The sequence below is a fragment of the Bos indicus genome, chromosome 6 (assembly GCF_029378745.1).
Source record: "Bos indicus isolate NIAB-ARS_2022 breed Sahiwal x Tharparkar chromosome 6, NIAB-ARS_B.indTharparkar_mat_pri_1.0, whole genome shotgun sequence".
Taxonomy (NCBI): domain Eukaryota; kingdom Metazoa; phylum Chordata; class Mammalia; order Artiodactyla; family Bovidae; genus Bos; species Bos indicus.
In genome coordinates this window covers 92,294,719-92,311,821 of record NC_091765.1, presented here as the reverse complement: position 1 = coordinate 92,311,821, position 17,103 = coordinate 92,294,719, and the positions used below count along the sequence as shown (strand labels likewise).

Here is a 17,103-nt window from a genome sequence, read left to right as displayed (position 1 = left end):
CTGGAGCAAAAGAAAAAAAAATATTTGGTTTCGACAGTGCCTCTGGGAGGAACTCCAGACACTTTCACTACGGACCCTCCCTGCATTCTTTGGGGTTAAGCAGCCACCACAAGAAGCAAAACAGCATGAGAAAAGGCTGAGTCAGATGACATGTAGCAACAAGCCCAGGCACTCCTCCAAGGGCCCAGCAAGTCGGAGGCCTCCCAGCGTTGTCCTTTCTTGGAACTTTGAAGGCTTCTTGAGTTACCAGCAGCAAGGCCATCCTTGCTTCTCATGAGATTTACTCTCTCTGAAAGGATCGCATCCACAGGGACAATTATTGATTGAACGAACATTCCTGATGATGTCATTTGTGTCCTGAGATCTTGACCAACAACTTGCTCGTGGTTGCTGTGCTCATGATTTTGGCTGAGGATACTCTTTGGAGGGAAAATGTGGCTTCTACTATAGATGATTGTTTTTTAATAGTGGGGAAAGAATGTGAAATAGGAAAGGGATGAAGAATAGGCTGATTTTCTAGTTAAAGTTAATAATGAAACATGTATTAGAGATTCCCTCTCATCACAGCAGAGGTCAAGTCCTGTTATAAATAGCACATCCACTTGCAAATTAATTTCATAGTCCCACTTGGTTCCTCACTCCTCTCACATCACAGAACAACATTTCAGTGGAGCAAAAGAAGGGATACCGTCCTCGAGTGTCAGCACTTTTGGGTGCTTGGGGTGCCCTAAAGCATCACCTGCTGTTCTTCTCTGGGGGTCACTTACTTTGACATGTATCAGTTAGAGAAGTGATGAAAAAAACGGAATGTGTACAATGTTCCCAAATGCTTAAGGAGAATTTAGAAGAGTGCAGGGGACTTCCCTGGTGGCTCAATGATAGGCCCCTGCCAGTGGGGGAGACATAAGTTTGATCATTGGTCCAGGAGGCTCTCACATGCCGCAGCACAGCCGGGCCTGTGCACCTCAACTACTGAGCCTGTGCTCTAGTCCTAGAGCTCCTACTGCGGAAGCCCTCATGCCCTAGAACCTGTGCTCCACAACAAGAGAAGGCCTCTCACCGTGTGAGAAGCCTGGATGCTGCAGATTGCTGCGACTAGAGAAAAGCCTGCACCAGCAGTGAAGACCTAGCACAACCAAAAATAATAAATAATGAAATTGGGAATTTAAAAGTGATGGGAATTGGGAACCCCAACCCGAATCCCCTGGGGAATTTCACTAATAGCTGCTGGAGATACTTGCTGGTTACCTTTAACCTGCTTTGACCTCAAGACATCACCAAGTGTCAGCGAGACACCCCGATTGGTTAACTACCAGCTGGAGTTGCTCTCAGGCTCCTGTGTTGGCCTAATTCTGATGAAAGGTCAGTAAGAGGCACTGTTTTTTACTTCAAAATGACCACACAGTATGGCTGTTGCATGCTGTCCCCGGCTCTACTAATTTCCTGGGAGTCTGGAGCCTTGAGATGCGAGAGAAGCTTTTGAAAACATTCCTGGGAAAGCAAGGTACAGTCTTGTAATGCAGTCTGACAGTGTAAAACCCCCAAAGAATGTAGCAGTGGTTTTGCGATAGTTCACAAGAAGTCTGTGGGTGGCCTATTGATTCTAAGTTCATCAAAATACATCTGTGTCAGGGACCAAAACTACATTTTTGAAGTGCTTAACCAGAAATCTTTCATTAATTAAACTGTACCAAGATATTCTATGAATTTTACTCTCCCAGTTCTCTAGGACTGGCTGCTATCGTACTTGTAGCCCAGATCAGCACAGGTGGCCCCCAGCTGAGGATTCAACTTGAAAGCACAGCTAGGGATGTACCACCTGCTGCGTGCATCAGGCTGTTGCCATCTCCAGCAGCTGACAACACAGCCGGGTCCCTGGCCCATCACCCCCGTCCATCCTTCAGTCTATCTTAACAGGCTTACAGCTTGGGCTCACGAGGGTCCTCTCAGATGTTGCTATTGAAGCAGAATAGTGCAAAATCCATCTCCAGAGTTTAGGGAGGGGATTTTTCATAAGTGTGGTTGATGAGTTTGACATTTCAGGAGAAGAAACTTTTGTGAAAAGCATGATTAAGACAGCCTGCTACTGCATCTCACTAAATAAGCTGGATTTAGCTCAAATCTCATAGCGGGACAGCAGAAACTCAGTTTTGAATTGACTTGAGTTCCAGTTTCCTTGTCAACAGGTTGGAGTGTTGGCCTCATCAGCGGACTTGAGCTTTGTCTCTGCCCCAGGGATAAAGACCAGCAGCACTAGGGAAGGCTGTGATGACCGTGGTGCACAAAGCCTTCCTGGGAAGGAGTGTGGTGTTCCGCTTGTTGCAGGGGTAAAGTGGTGAGCTGCCAGCAGTGGCGGCTGGGACTTTTCCATACTCAGTTTAAAACAAGCGCTGAAGCTCAACTCACATGTCAGGTAAGAAAAAAAGTCTCCACACTCAAGGTGACTGTCTTTGGAATTCTTGGTTTCATTAAGGTTCTCACAAAATACAAAGCTCAAACATAACTGTCTACATCCACCACAGAACAGAATCAAGTAAGTGGTTAGCACACAATGATCTTTTTCATTTTTAAAAATATAAATAACAGTGTTCAAGGTTGGACAATTTTATCCCGTGTGTGTGTTTCTCTGTAAGGCGTTATGTCGCAGGCCCTTCACTGATAAGTACGCTGTACTTGTCGTCAGGAAGCACTGCCCACAGGCAGGGAAGGCCACTGTGGATGCGGTCCTGAGGGTGACACCCACGGATCCGTGTTGCCTTGGCCTGTGAAAACTAAGCGATCAATCAGACACCCTCCGATCAGTTCTCACAGTTTCATTAATTTTCTTTCTACTACAAAGTAACAATAGAAAGGGGGTCACCTCCCAGTGGCATGCAAGCTCTCGGGAGATCAATCATGAAGGGCAAGAAGGAGAAGGACAGGCTTTTTCCTGGATGGAATTTTTTCCTTTTATCCAGAAAAAAACCCCCAATAACCCACAGAGCTTAATGGGTGGCTTGTACTGAAACATTTTTCAGATTAAATAGTGTTGAGAGAAGGGGTAGTCTTTTGGGTGGGTACTGGAGAAGAGGTTAAAGTGGGGAGGTCACCGCTGGGAAAACACCACTGCCAGTCCAGCCCCCCACGGGAGTCACATCGCCGGCGAGGCCTGGGGGCAGAGCCAGGGCCCCCGCCTTGGGCACGAAGTCCGAGGGAAGGCTCTCTAGCAGGCACTTGACCTGCTCCTGGCCCAGCTTGATCTTGTCATCCAGCTCTCGCTGCTCGATGAGGAGTGTCGACTTCATTTTCACGAAATGCCGGTAATCTTGGAGCTGCTCTTCGGAGAGGTAATTGGCCAGGATGTCCAGCACCACGCGCTCCCTCCGATCCACGTTCTCCTTGAGCTCCCGGGCGTCCTCGTGCTGAGCAGACAGGACCTTCCTCTTCTCGTTGAGTGAACTCTGCCAGGGCGAGATGAGTGGGTCAGCAGAGGGCCAGTTTTGGGGGGGGGAAGAGAGCCACACTGCCTGTAGAGAGATTTTTTTACAGGACAGGACAATATCTAAGATGCTATTTCAACTGTCACTCTTAAGTAGGGAGGCGCAAGTGTTTTGAACATCAGCTTATTACCCTTATGGTGCTTATGTATGGTCCAGCTTTAATTAGACAGGCATTACATTCAACTGGCGGGGGTAATGGCTTTACTTTAGGCTTCTAGTCTTAAAAGGACAATCAGGATTCCACTTGTAGGGGGTCCTTAAGAGTAGTCAAAGTCCTAATGGCATGAAGTAGGACGGTGATTGCCAGGGCCTGGGGGGTGGGGAGAGTGGAGGACTTGTTTCAATGGGTATAGAGTTTTGCGAGATGAAAAAAATTCTGGAGATCTGTTGCACAGCAATGTAAATATACTTAACACTACTGAACTGTACAGCTACAAATGGTTAAGACAGCAAATTTTATACGTGGTGGGGATGGTTTAGTCGCTAAGTCGTGTCCAAGTGAGCCCATGGGAGGTAGCAACCCAGGTTCCTCTGTCCATGGATTCTCCAGGCAGGAATACTGGAGTGGGTTGCCATTTCCTCCTCCAGGGGATCTTCCCGACCCAGGGACTGAACCCTCACCCCCTGCATTGGCAGGCGGATTCTTTACCACTGAGCCACCAGGGAAGCCTAGGTGCTGTGTGCTCAGTTGTCTCAGACTCTCTGTGACCCCATGGACTGAAGCCCACCAGGGTCCCCTGTCCATGGAATTTTCCAGGCAAGAATACTGGAGTGGATGGCCATTTCCTTCTCCAGGAATCCAGGTTGGGATCATCCTACCCCAGGGATCGAACTCGTGTCTCTTGTGTCTCTTGCACTGGCAGGTGGATTTTTTTTCAGCACTGAGACACCTGGGAAGTCCTTTATGTAGTTTACCATAATTAAAAAATTGAAGGGGAAAAAAAGGCCAATTATCAAGGAAGTCAAAGTTATGGTTTTTCCAGTAGTCATGCATGGATATGAGCTCTGGACCATAAAAAAGGCTGAGTGCTGAAGAATTGATGCTTTTGAACTGTGGTGTTGGAGAAGACTCTTGAGAGTCCCTTGGACTGCAAGGAGATTAAACCAGTCAATCCTAAAGGAAATCAGTCCTGAATATTCACTGGAAGGACTGATGCTGAAGCTGAAGCTCTAATACTTTGGCCACCTGATTCAAAGAGCTGACTCACTGGAAAAGACCCTGATGCTGGGAAGGATTGAAGACAAAAGGAGAAGCCGGCAACAGAGGATGAGATGGTTAGATAGCATCATCAACTCAACAGACGTGAATTTGAGCAAACTCTGGGAGACAGTGGACAGAGGAGCCTAGCATGCTGCACTCCATGGGGTTGCATAAAGTCAGACCTCACTTAGTGACTGAACAACAAAAAAACTAATCCTGATGTATTCTGCAGGTGAGCAAGCGCTTATGTGTACTTAAGAGTATAGATGGCATTTAAGTGTTAAGTTGAGCTCAATTCTGGAACAGCTCATCTTCCTCTAAGTACCGCTCCAGTGTTCCCTATCTCACAGACCTGCAGCATCCAGCCAGGTGACCAAACAGGAAACATGGAATTACCTTCTGTTCTGTCCTTCCCCTCATCTAACATGCCCTGCCTGCTGATTCAAACTCATGCTCTAAGTCACTCCCTGTTCTTTATCCCCAAGACAATGGTCTAAATTAACAGCCTAAACCCATCTTTCTAGAAGTCTCCCCATGGTAACATCCTTCTCCCCACTCCCTAGGCCGATCAGGTAATGAAATGAGTTCAAGGCTCTCCAGGCTAAATTCTAAAGTACTGACCCACAGGTCTTGGTGAGGATTTTCTGCACTGGATTCTACTATCCCTCCAGACCCACTCTCCTAGCCTGTCTCAATGTCTGGTGAAGCTGAACCCTGCTGGGTGCTGGGTTCGGCCAGTGGCAGCCACGGCAGGGGACTGGGGGTGGGAGAAAGACGACACTGAGGCCTGTACTCCTGGCTCTCTCCTTGCCAGGTGGCAGTGGCTGAAACCTCTCCTCCAGAGCTATGGCTAAGTTCCGATAAGGGCCCCTTCCTTCTGCTTCTCTGGGTCCAGAGGTGATAATGGCTTCCCCACTGATGCTAGCCCCATGGGGATAGAGCAGCTTCATTATCCCTTCTTGCCTGTATGCTAAGTCGTGTCCAACTGTTGTGACCCTATGGACTGTGAGCCTACCAGGCTCCTCTGTCCATGGAATTCCCCAGGCAAGAATATTGGAGTGGGTTACTGCCCTCCTCCAGGGGATCCTCCTGACCCAGGGATTGAACCCATATATCTTACGTCTCCTGCACTGGTAGGCGGGTTCTTTACCACTAGTGCCACCTGGGGAGCCCTTCCTGGTCTCCTTCAAAAACAAGTCAAGGAATCACTCTATGCTCTAGACATACCAACCACATGTAACTCAGTTCCTCAACATGCCATGGTCTGCCTGGGCTTTGTCTATAACATTCCTTCTAAATGGTGAAGCTTTTCCCATCAGTCCGCCTGGCATAAAGAAAGCCCTCTAGACGCCACTCAAGCGGTACTCGTGTGAAGTCCCTCCTGACCCCAGCACCACATAAGAGTGCTCCCGTGGCCCTGAGTTTATCACTGCGCAGCAGCACACTAGACACAATTGCTGCTTCCACACTGGTCCTCCTCACTGGTGAGTGCCTTCGGTGGAGGGGCTGTTTTTTAGCCAGTGTCAGCCCCAGCACGCGGAGCAGCTGGAATTTGACAGGTTCTTGTTCTCTGCTCGCTGGATGGAAGGAAGGCGGGAGGGACAACACTTTGGAGGCAAGGACAGTTAGTTTCTAGGGAAACTGTCTGGAGGGAACAAAGGCCTGGCACATACGCACAGGTGGGCACTGGTCCAGGGTGCGGGTTTGGGGTCCTGGGCTCTCAGAGTCCCATTCCTAAATGCTTACCATCTAGATCTCTTCTAATCTTTCAAAAATCTATTTGCCAAGACATACCTTTCCTTTTAAGGCAGTACATTCGGAGAAATGACTGGGAAATCCCTAATTTCCAGGATCCAGGAAGCAAAAGAGCTGCCTCTTACTGGCTGGAGTGCTGGTCAGTCGGCATGTACGTGAAGTTACAGCTCTGTTTATTGTCTGACCTCTTTGGTAAGTAAGTCCCATGCGGGCGGGGGTCTGACTGCTTTATTCAGAGTATCCCAAGTGCCTACACCAGATGGTGGCATATACCAGACACAGAGGAAATATCTGCTGCACAGATGAGCAGGTGAAGAATGCTCTATAGCTCTGCGATGAAGTTCAAGGAGGTGGATAACGCCTGGGGACCATAGCAGGACTCCTGTCCTGGCTGCGTCGCTTACGTGCCTCTAGTGAGAACTCCTTGAGGCTGCGCCTACAGCGTCTAAGGCCAGTGCCTGACCCAGAGGGCGCCCTGGGATTCTGCGTCATGTCACCACCGCTGTCGTTCCATTCTTCCAGTGAGGGGTGCGGTGACGACAGGGGGTACGTCCTCCCTTGGCGTCCCTGGCCCCTCACCTGCAGCTTCCCTGGAGCCTGAGCTCAAGTTCCTGGGCCCTCTCCTCATCCCCAATAGCTTCGTCATTCCTCTCTTGTTTTTAATATCCATCTTCATTATGCCTTTTGCCTTTTTCTGGGACAGAAAGGAAGGAAAGGAACTCTGGCGCCCACATTTCTACTTTCCTAGTAAGTATCCCTGAGGCTGAGGTGTCATGACATGACATCCTGGCATGGGAGCTGCCTTCCCCTCTCTGCCCTGCTCACCTGTATGCCGGACCCCCTTCCCTGCCCCAGGGAGATGGTGGTCTTCTCTAGGACTCCTGTCTCACCATACTTCTCTATGTACATGGGACTCGGGGGAGGCAGGGAGGAGACTTGAAGGGAGCTGCTAGGCCGCCTACCCTTTCCTCGTTACTGGCGTCTTCACCAAGGCCGCTGAGCACGTTCTCCACGCGGGCCAGGCGCCCCGAGAGGGACAGGAGCAGGTTCACCACCTTGTCCAAGTCCCCGATGAACATCTTGTACTTGTCAATCTCGTTGGGCTTGCAGAGCTCACTGATCCAGGCCTCCACCTCCTCCCCCAGGGCGTTATTGAGCTTGATGTCCATCAGCAGGCTCCCCTTGGCTTCCTGGAGGGTCTCGAGCTTGTGGGTGAGGCTTCCGATCAGCTCCGCCTGTCACGAGAGAAGAGACACACAGCAAAAGTTAGCCACCAGAGTGGTCAGAGGTGACAAGATCCACTTCTAGTTGCATCCTTCCTTTTTTTTGACGCTCAGCTGAAGGCCCTCCTCTGCTCTGTATGGACTGGCCCCAACCTTAGACCACAGTCTCCTTTCCTTTCTCAGAACCTATTCAGTCCTCACAGGCTATGCACAATCACACGTTGCCTTGGAATATTGTCCAGTCACGTCGTGCTGTGCACAACACTGCCTTCCCAGCTGGTTTGTTCACTGCTCACTTTTAAAAGTCTTTTCAAGACATGTTCTCATTTGATCCTCACAACAATACCACAGGCAGGCAGAATATATATTCTTGTTTAACAAACAGAGCAGCTGAGAGTCAAAGGAACCAGGGATTTGCCTGCGATTACAGAGCTGAGTATTAATCACAGATAACCACTTGTGGAGCAATTACTATGAGCCAGACATGGTGAGGAAGTCTACAGATTATCTCCCTGAGCCTTCCCAGCGGTCTTGTAGGAGATACTCGCTCATCTACGCAGTGCACGAGGGGAGGAAATCGGACAGTGTGCTGAGTTTTAATCGGCAAGTGAGCATTAACCAGTAAGTCTGTCCTCAGGTGTCGAGGTGAGTGGTGAAGAGGAGGGAGAACTCTTCTTCGGAGCTTCTACTGAACTTGGCTCCCTAATTTTCTCAGGCTCCTTCAGTTTAAGTAGGGTTCACAGATGTCCTTGAAATGTCCAAGTTCTGGCTTGAATTAAAGGTGACAGGTCAGCGGTACTAGAAGGGCAGTCACCAGGTGAGCGGGGTTCAGTGGGTAAGGATGGGTCAAAGAAGGCTGAACAGCCACCGGGGTCAGCATCTAGCCCGCTCAGTCTTCCCTCTGCGGACCCTGCCTTTTGTATTTCGTTTCTTAGCTTTAATTTTATTGGAGTCTAGTTGATTTATAATGTTATGTTTCAGGGGTATGGCAAAGTGTTTCAGTTACACATATTCTTTTTTAGATTCTTTTCTCATATAGGTTTTCACAGAATACTCAGTAGTCTTCCCCATGCTATACAGTAAATCCTTGTTAGTTACCTACTTTATAGTAGTGTGTATATGTTAATCCCAAGGTCCTAATTTATCCTTTTCCCCCCACGTTTCCCCTTTAGGAACTGTAAGTTTGTTTTTGATATCTGTCAGTTTCTGTCCTCATTTCTGTTTATTCTGTTTCGTGGCAGCAGTTTCTACCGTTCCGTCTTCCAGCTCACTTATCCATTCTTTTAACAACAGAATAATTGACTCCTTCAAGCGTATTTTTCATTCCTGTTTATTTGTATTGTTGCTCTGTTCATCTCTGTTTATTTGTTCCTTAAATCTTCTACTCTTTGTTAAACATCTCGGGTATCCTCTTGACTTGCGCCTCCATTCTTTTTCTGGAGATCTTGGATTATCTTTGCTATCGGTACTCTAAATTCGTTTCCAGATAGGTTGCCTCTCTCTACTTCACTTAGTTGTGGGTTTTATCTTGTTCCTTCATCTGGAACATATTTCTCTATCGTCTCATTTTGGCTTTCTGTGTTTGTGGTCTCCACCTCTTAGGCTGCAGGATCACAGCTCCTCCTGCTGCTAGTGTCTGCTCCCTGGTGGGTGAGGCTGGTCCCGGGGCTTGTGTAGGCTTCTTGGTGGGAGGGACTCGTGTCTGCCCCTCTGGTGGGCAGGGCTATATCAAGGGGTGTGTTTAGAGGTGGCTGTGAGCTCAGCCTGTCTGCTGATGGGTGGGGCTGTGTTCCTGCGGGTTGTTTGGCCTGAGTGTTCCAGCACTGGTCTGTAGGCTGTTGGGTGGGACCAGGTTGTAATATCAAAATGGCAGACCTCCAGGAGAGCTCACACTGATCAGTAGTCTCTGGGGCCTCTGCCACCAGTATCCTTGCTCCCCAGTGAACCACAGCTGACCCCTGCTTCTCCAGGAGACCTTCCAGGACTCATAGGTAGGTCCAGTTCAGGCTACTGTGGTGTTGCTGACCCAGTGTGCGTGAAACCTTGTGTGTGCCCTCCAAGAGTGGTGTCTCTGTTTCCCCCGGTCCTGTGGAACTCCTGAACTCAAGCCCCACTGGGGGTTCCTCCTCCCGATCCCAGACCCTCAGGCTGGAGAGCCTGATGTAGGGCTCGGGACTCTCGCTCTTGCAGGAGAATGTCTGTGACATAATTATTTTCCAGTTTGTGGGTCACCCACCTGGCAGGTATGGGGTTTAATGATGTTGTGAAAGTGTCCCCCCCCACTCCTTCTGTCTTACTGAGGCGGCTTCTTTGTCTTTTGATGTAAAAATCTCTCTTCTGGTAGACTCCAGTCTTTTTGGTCACTGGTTGCTCAGCAGTTAGTTGTGATTTTGGTGTTTTCATGAGAGGAGGCGAGCTCAGGTCCTTCTACTCTGCCATCTTTCCCAGAACCGAGGGGCTGCTTTTAGTTTGGGTGCTGGCTGTCTCCTTCCCCAGCATGTGCTGGCCGCTGTCCCCTTGATACGCACTGTGCAGATGCAGAGGCCCGTGCACACTCCTGAGGGGGGGGGGGGGGGGGGCAGTGCTTGGGGCCTGCTCGCAGGTCTCAGGCAGGCAGCTGCTGTCTGCACACTCTTGGGACAGCAGAGGCAATGCTTGGCGCCTGCTCTGTTTTGTTTTTCAAAGACACCAACGTTAGCAGAAGAATCATAGGTCTGCCTGTACAGGAGGTGACGTGAACTCTGGGCTTCATGAGACAAGGATGGACAGAATGAGAAGAAAATGCCTAGAAGTGATGCAGGGAGGCTTCTGCAGGAAGAACCATCTGCATTCTGCATTTTGATTTCTGAAAGCTGTTGGCGGGGCTGTAATGTGATCGTCAGAGCCCAGTCAGATCGGCTAATACCAGCATCACTGAGCAGTCACACCAATCACTCCTGACCCAAAGGTTGCACATTTGGATGGTATTTGAATTTTTCATTTTACCAAGCCCTTAACATGTGGAGATTTGGATTTTAAAATGTAGTTAAAGAGGGCTTTGAATAACTGAAGGTAGCAAGGGACAGTTGGCTGTATTCAATAGCCATTTCTCTGCCAGGCAGATCTTTTCAAAAAAACCTACCAACTTATACCCATGGAATTCAATGAGGAGAGAGGGGAGAGGTGTTTTGATTTTTTAAAAATAACTTACTAGTCTCTCAGGAGCTGATTAATTTGCAAAATCATCGACATATAACCACTTCTCATCTGGCATAAACTGTTAACTCACCTGCCTAAGCTGCTGTTAATAAGGGTTCTCGCTGGAAACATAGTTTAACAGCCCCTCCCTCCCACCTTGCCATCTGCAGGCTGAAATCCTTCTGGGCCTGGTCCACCTCCTCACGGTTCCAGCACCAGCGCAGACACTGGACCAGGAGTCAGGAGATCTGGCTATGACAGAAATTCATTCTCAGGCCAGTCACTCGACTTTTTGTATCTGTTTTTCTCATCCACAGCACGGGCATCCTAATGTCTGCCTGAAAATAACCATTCTGTGTAGTTACAGAGCTCTTTCTCTGTGCCAGGCACCATTTAGGCATCTTCCTATTTTCAGTTACTACCGACAGCAACCCAGTGAGACGGGTGCTGTTATCCCCCTTTTACTGATGAGGAGAGTGAGGCGGACATCAGTTATGTCACTTGCCCAAGCTCAGGCAGACAGAAAGGGGCAGCACTGGGCTTAGACCCAGGTCTCCAGCTGCAGGATTCAGGCTTTTTGTTGTTATGTTAAAACAGCTCAGAGGAATGTTGTGAGGCTCAGGTAAGATGAAGCAAGCACTTTGGAAAATATAAAAAGTGTTACACATTCAAGTTGTTCCTCTTTTGTGCTATGGTTAAAATTAGGTAGCCCCTTGAAGAACATATACCAGTCACTTGGGTAGATGACCCTAGGGGAAGATAGCCAACCACTCCCCACCCCCAAGACTGTTTTGCCTTCTGCTCAGGGGACTTGTGCTGACAGGGTTGCCAATAACGTCACTACACACACAGTCAGCCTCGACCAATGGCCTGTCTTCATCTAAACTGAGTAATTCAGGACCTTAGGGCTTCCCAGGTGGTTCAGTGGTAAAGAATCCATCTGCCACGTGGGAGACCTGGGTTCGATCCCTCAGCTGAGAAGATCCCCTGGAGGAGGGCATGGCTACACACTCCAGTATTCCTGCCTGAAGAATTCCATGGACAGAGGAGCTTGGCATGCTACAGTTCGTGGGACAGCAAAGAGTCGGACGTGACTGAGCAACTGACACAGCCCATGGCTAGGGTTTGAGGACAGAGAAATTTAGGCTCCTGCTGGTAAAAACTGGGACTAGTTAAAGACATTCAACTTGAGGATCCAAGCAGCAGCATGGGCTCTTCTCTTTAGCTGCGTTTCACTCAAGAGAGAAGTCAGGGGCGGTTTCTGTCCCGAGCAAGTCTGCATTCCATGTTGGTGGCCTGACAAAGCAGAAAGGTCGGGGGGGACCCACTGCCAAGGCAGATACTCTCCAGCATGCTCTCTGTCAACAGTGGTTCTCATTTTCTCTCAGGAAGGCTTATGACCAGAACGCTGTCACATTTACCTAGTTTGATCTCTTGGTTCTGAGATCTCTTGGTTTCTGGTAATAGGAATCTCTGACATACAAGAAACATGATTAAATTCCTCAAAATTCAATGCAGCTCATCTTCCTCCTTCCCTCTGCTTTCCTATTTCTGTTACAACAGTCCCCTCAGCCAGGAACTCCGGAGTCAGCCCTCTTTCCTCTCTTCCGTGCTCCATGTGTAATATTAATCTGCTACCAGGTCGTCCACTTTTACTTCCTCTTTTGAAAACTGAAATCCATCGGCTTCTCACTGCTCCTCCTACACCTCCCTCTCTGACCCGTATCATCACGTTCCTGGGCAGCTGTAACCCTTCCAACTACCCTCTCTTCCTACTGTCTGAGTCCACACGTAGCTACTAGACTTTCCTGGATGTAAATCTGCCACATCTCTCTCCCTGATGATAAACCCTGGGAGGGGGCTGATGGTGGGCAGATGTCAGAAGCCCGTCAGGCCCCCTCCCCCATTCTTACAGCTAACACCCTGACCCCGCAGAGGGCTCTGCAAGGTTAACTGGCAGCTCGCTGGGGAGGGAGCAAGCCTGAAGGATGACCCAAACGGGGGTGAGTTTCCGGTTTCTCCCCCTTTTTATGTTCTAGCTCTGCTCTGTGAATAGCCTCAACACTGAACAGCAGAGATAGTATGGGAGCAAAACGGCTAAAAGAAGCCCCGCCTTCTGTGGGATAAAGCTTGTGGCAGAAATCCTGTTCTTCCCCTTCCTTCTCATTTTTTCCTCCCTTTCCCAGCCCCGTTCCCTGAGGCGACTCTCCTTGCACAGCCACATGGCGTGAGCACTTAGAACTCCAACAGAAAACCCTTCTTTCTGTCTAGAGGAACTGGGAAAATGACCCCATGGACTGAAACTGTAAGGGGGTCTCCCCACTATTTCTTTCTCTTATTGAGGGGAGTCCCATGTAGACAGTACAGCCATGCAGGCTGCTGTGACGTTGCGAGAACTTGTCTTTCTATTTCTAGCCAGAGGTACAGGAAAAGAGGCCTCTGGGAGCCAGATGGGAGGGGGATGGGAGGAGGCATGGAAATACTGGACAGGAGAGAGCAGGAAAGGGAGACCCCCTAACTCTGGGTCGGAACTGCCTAGGTCCTGGCTCACCCAGAAGCTGTACGTGTGGGACAGACCCAAAGCAGCACAGCTGAGGCTTTCAGGACTGAACTGTGACAGAACAACTCAGCCGAGCCCCCAGCTCAGCCCTGAAAGGTGCCCATGGGGAACAGACACACAGGAGACAGTAGAGGTTCTGAAAACTGAACTGACACCGGGACCAACACCCAGGAGTGGGACAGAACTTACAGCCTGAACCTCACTAGGCTGACTGCTTGCTAAAAAGAACAATGAATCCACATTCTCCAGAGGATTTTCACAGAACCCAGAGTCTCACAACATAATACTCAAATGTTCAAATACCATATTACCCCATATGAAAAGAACCAGTAAAATGTGAGCAGCTCTCAGGGGAAGACCACCAACAGGTGCTAACCCTGAGATAAACAAATACTGGGACTATCGAAGCCTTTAAAAAACTTTTGTAACTATGCTCCATGGTAAAAGTAAACACTCCTGAAATGAACAGCCAGAAACTACAAAACAGTAACTGAATGGAAATTTTACAACTGAAAACTGGAATATTTGAAATTAAAAAAAAAATCACTGGCAGAATGCAGGAAAGTCAGTGAAATTGAAGACAGATCAATAGAAATAATCCAATTTGAACGAATGGACAGAAAACATCAAAAACATGAACAAATAGTTTCAGACTTGCAGGGCCATATCAAAAGGTCTAATATTTGTGTCACTGAGTCCCAAAAGGAGAAAAGGTAAAGATTAGCATGCTAAAAAAAAAAAAATTGAAGACATACTGGCTAATAACATCCTGAATTTAGTGATAGACATAAGTATAGAATTAAGAAGCTTAGCAAACCCCAACAGGACAAACGAAAAAAATAAGGCCCATGCACATCATAACCAAACTGCTAAAAAAAAATCAAAGAAAAATTTGAAAGCAGTCAGATAAAAACAACACATTCCATATAAAACGAACAAGTATCCAACGGCTGTGCATTTCTCATCAGAAACGATGGAAGCAAGAAGAAATGAGACATTTTTACAGTGCTGAAAGAAAAGAATAGTTAACCCAGAATTCCATATCCAGTAAAATAAAAATTCTTTAGAAATGACAGTAGAATATGGACATTCTTAGATGAAGGAAAACTAAAAGAATTTGTCACCAGCAGAAAAATGCTTAAAAACAGAAACATTAAAGGAAGTTTTTCAGGCTGAAAGAAGACAGACCAGAGGGAAGCTTGGAACTTCAAGAATGAAGCAAGAGCAACAGAGACAGGCAGTTGAGAGTCATCTGGGTCACTACTGGTCTCCTGGGGAAAGCCAGTTCTAAGGAACAACAGATTTTTTTTGAAATATTCCACCAAGTCTCTAAGCCAAAGTCTTCTGGCCTTCAGAACAGAGAATCATGGGATCTGGTTAAGCAGATCTTTGTCTAACAGATATGGCAGGGTTTAGCCAGTTAGAAGTATTAAACTGTCTTTAGATTTTATGTCTGTCAGAAGTTCACACAGTGAGTGTTTTATATTTTAAGTAATACTTATATAAAGTATGTTAGTCGCCTAGTTGTATCTGACTCTATGTGACCCCCATGGACGGTAGCCCTCCAGGCTCCTCCGTCCATGGGATTTCCCAAGCAAGAATACTGGAGTGGGTTGCCATTTCCTTCTCCAGGGGATCTTCTTGACCCAGGAATTGAATCCAGGTCTCCTGCACTGCAGGCAGATTCTTTACTGTCTGAGCAATATTATAATTCATCATCCAGGATATATAAATAAAAAGTATGTTAAAGGAGAATGGATTCAAAATGCTAATTTTAAGTTTTAAAATATTAATAAATCAGGACCATAGTTTCCACTGACACTTAGTGAGTTCCATGCCAAGAAATACACGTTAGGTTATTATTAACTTTAAACATTAGGGAGCATATTATTGCTTTGCAGAATTTGGTGGAAGGCTATACTCGGCCTCAAAGCAATCTTGACCAAGCATCATGTTTTAAAACCATCCTTAGAAAAGCTTGTTATATATCAAGAAAGTGACAAGTGAAAGTGAAGTCACTCAGTCATGTCCGACTCTTTGAGACCCCATGGACTGTGGCCTACCATGCTCCTCCACCCATGGGATTTTCCAGGCAAGAGTACTGGAGTGGGGTGCCATTTCCTTCTCCAGAGGATCTTCCTGACCCAGGGATTGAACCCGGGTCTCCCGCATTGTAGGTAGACGCTTTACCGTCTGAGCCACCAGGGAGAGAACTGCATTTCAACTTCATGCTGAATCTATTGATAAATGCCTTCAACAACATCAATTAAAGCCTACATATTTCCTGTTTCCTGACCAGATATATAAATGCAAGTCACACACACACATTCTATTACACATTAATAAACCTGCAGTTTATTAAAACAATCTCATAAGGTTCTCCACTGTCACATGATAAAATCCAAATTTTAGCATTTCAGACAAAGCCCCATGTGACCTCCATGACCTCCTGCCCCCATGAATCCTCCCCATTTCATCTCCTTCCTGCCATTCATGGCCTTTCTTGGTTAGCCTCTAAATTTGGTAAATTCTGATTTAATCATAATATCAAGCCTCCTGGAAGTATCTCCCTTCAATACATACTAGCTCCCAATGCTTTTTCACACCTCTGCCTCTTCTCCCGGGCTACACCCTTAGTCTTGAATGCCCCTCTTCTCTTTCTCTCCTGACTCACTCTAATTAATTCAGCCTAAAATGTGACAACACAGGCATCAAAGCAGTTTTGTGTAAATTAAGAAGGTAATAAAGCACTAAGTAAAAAAAACACAGCCCACATCTGGGACTAAGACTTGCTCGACAAATAGTACCTAACGTCATTTCCTGTGAGGATTAATCCCCTGGTCCTTCAGTTCTCAGTCTAAAAATACTTCTTGTCACATAATCCTTAGAGTGAGAGGGTGATGATAAAGTGATGAAAAAGCAGTGAAAAAAATAAAATTAAGATGGGGAGGAAAAAGCAACAGATAATTTGCCACACTGCTACTGTAGGGCAGGGTATGTCTACACGCAAAAAACAAAACAACTGTAAGATATTCGGTTAAAGATGTTATGGCAACTTGATATTTATAAGAGTGTTTCTATAGCGCCCCCTCTTTGGGATAAATATAGACAGACTATAGCAAGGTGGTTTCTTCCTCCAATCCCATTGAATGGGGGCCAGGAGACAGGCTATGGCGTGGACGTAGGGAGGCCCTGGGCTAGGAGAACCTGTGTTACCACAGCAGCTGCATCGTGTCAGCATGTTAGCCATGTGCTGTGAGTCAGTAGAAGAGAGAATGTCACTGACGGAGGTGTTTCTAAAACCCCTAAATCCTCCTGCCCCATTGCTCCTTGCTCCCACGGTCTATATCCTCTGGTCTCATTCCAACACATAAACAAGAGAGCTTAGGACACATACTATGGAATAAATGAAACAGAATCACATGAGAAGCTTTCCTGGAACTGGCACCACTGAGAAGCACTTACATTCCTGGCTCAGCACGAGGCGAGTTTTTCAACAAAGAGCCCTTTTCAGCAGACTGGCCTGAGACGTATGAAGAGCTATAAGCACAGAGGCAGGCAGCCCCTCTGGGGCTGTGGGGAAAGCAGCCGGGCACAGCTGGGCTGAGATCTCCAGGGCGTGTGGGAAGACGCCAGCATCACGGTCATTCTGAAAGTGCTTTACATTTAAAATTTCTGTAGGAGCAGCAAATGCTAACAACTCAATTC

At 47.5% G+C, this 17,103-nt stretch overlaps 1 protein-coding gene across 9 annotated transcripts in view; it reads right to left on the bottom strand.

Annotated features, from left to right (window-relative positions):
* Positions 1 to 2,441: 2,441 nt before the first annotated feature.
* The window catches only part of SHROOM3 (shroom family member 3), a 331,372-nt gene continuing 316,710 nt past the window's right edge, over positions 2,442 to 17,103 (bottom strand). For all 9 annotated transcript variants that reach the window (XM_070791627.1, XM_070791629.1, XM_019962963.2 and 6 more), the window contains 2 exons: positions 7,398 to 7,670; positions 2,442 to 3,440 (listed from right to left, as the gene is read on the bottom strand). In XM_070791627.1, the coding sequence (XP_070647728.1) occupies positions 3,072 to 3,440; positions 7,398 to 7,670 (642 nt within the window). In that variant the 3' untranslated portion in view covers positions 2,442 to 3,071. The remainder of the gene's footprint in view (positions 3,441 to 7,397; positions 7,671 to 17,103) is intronic.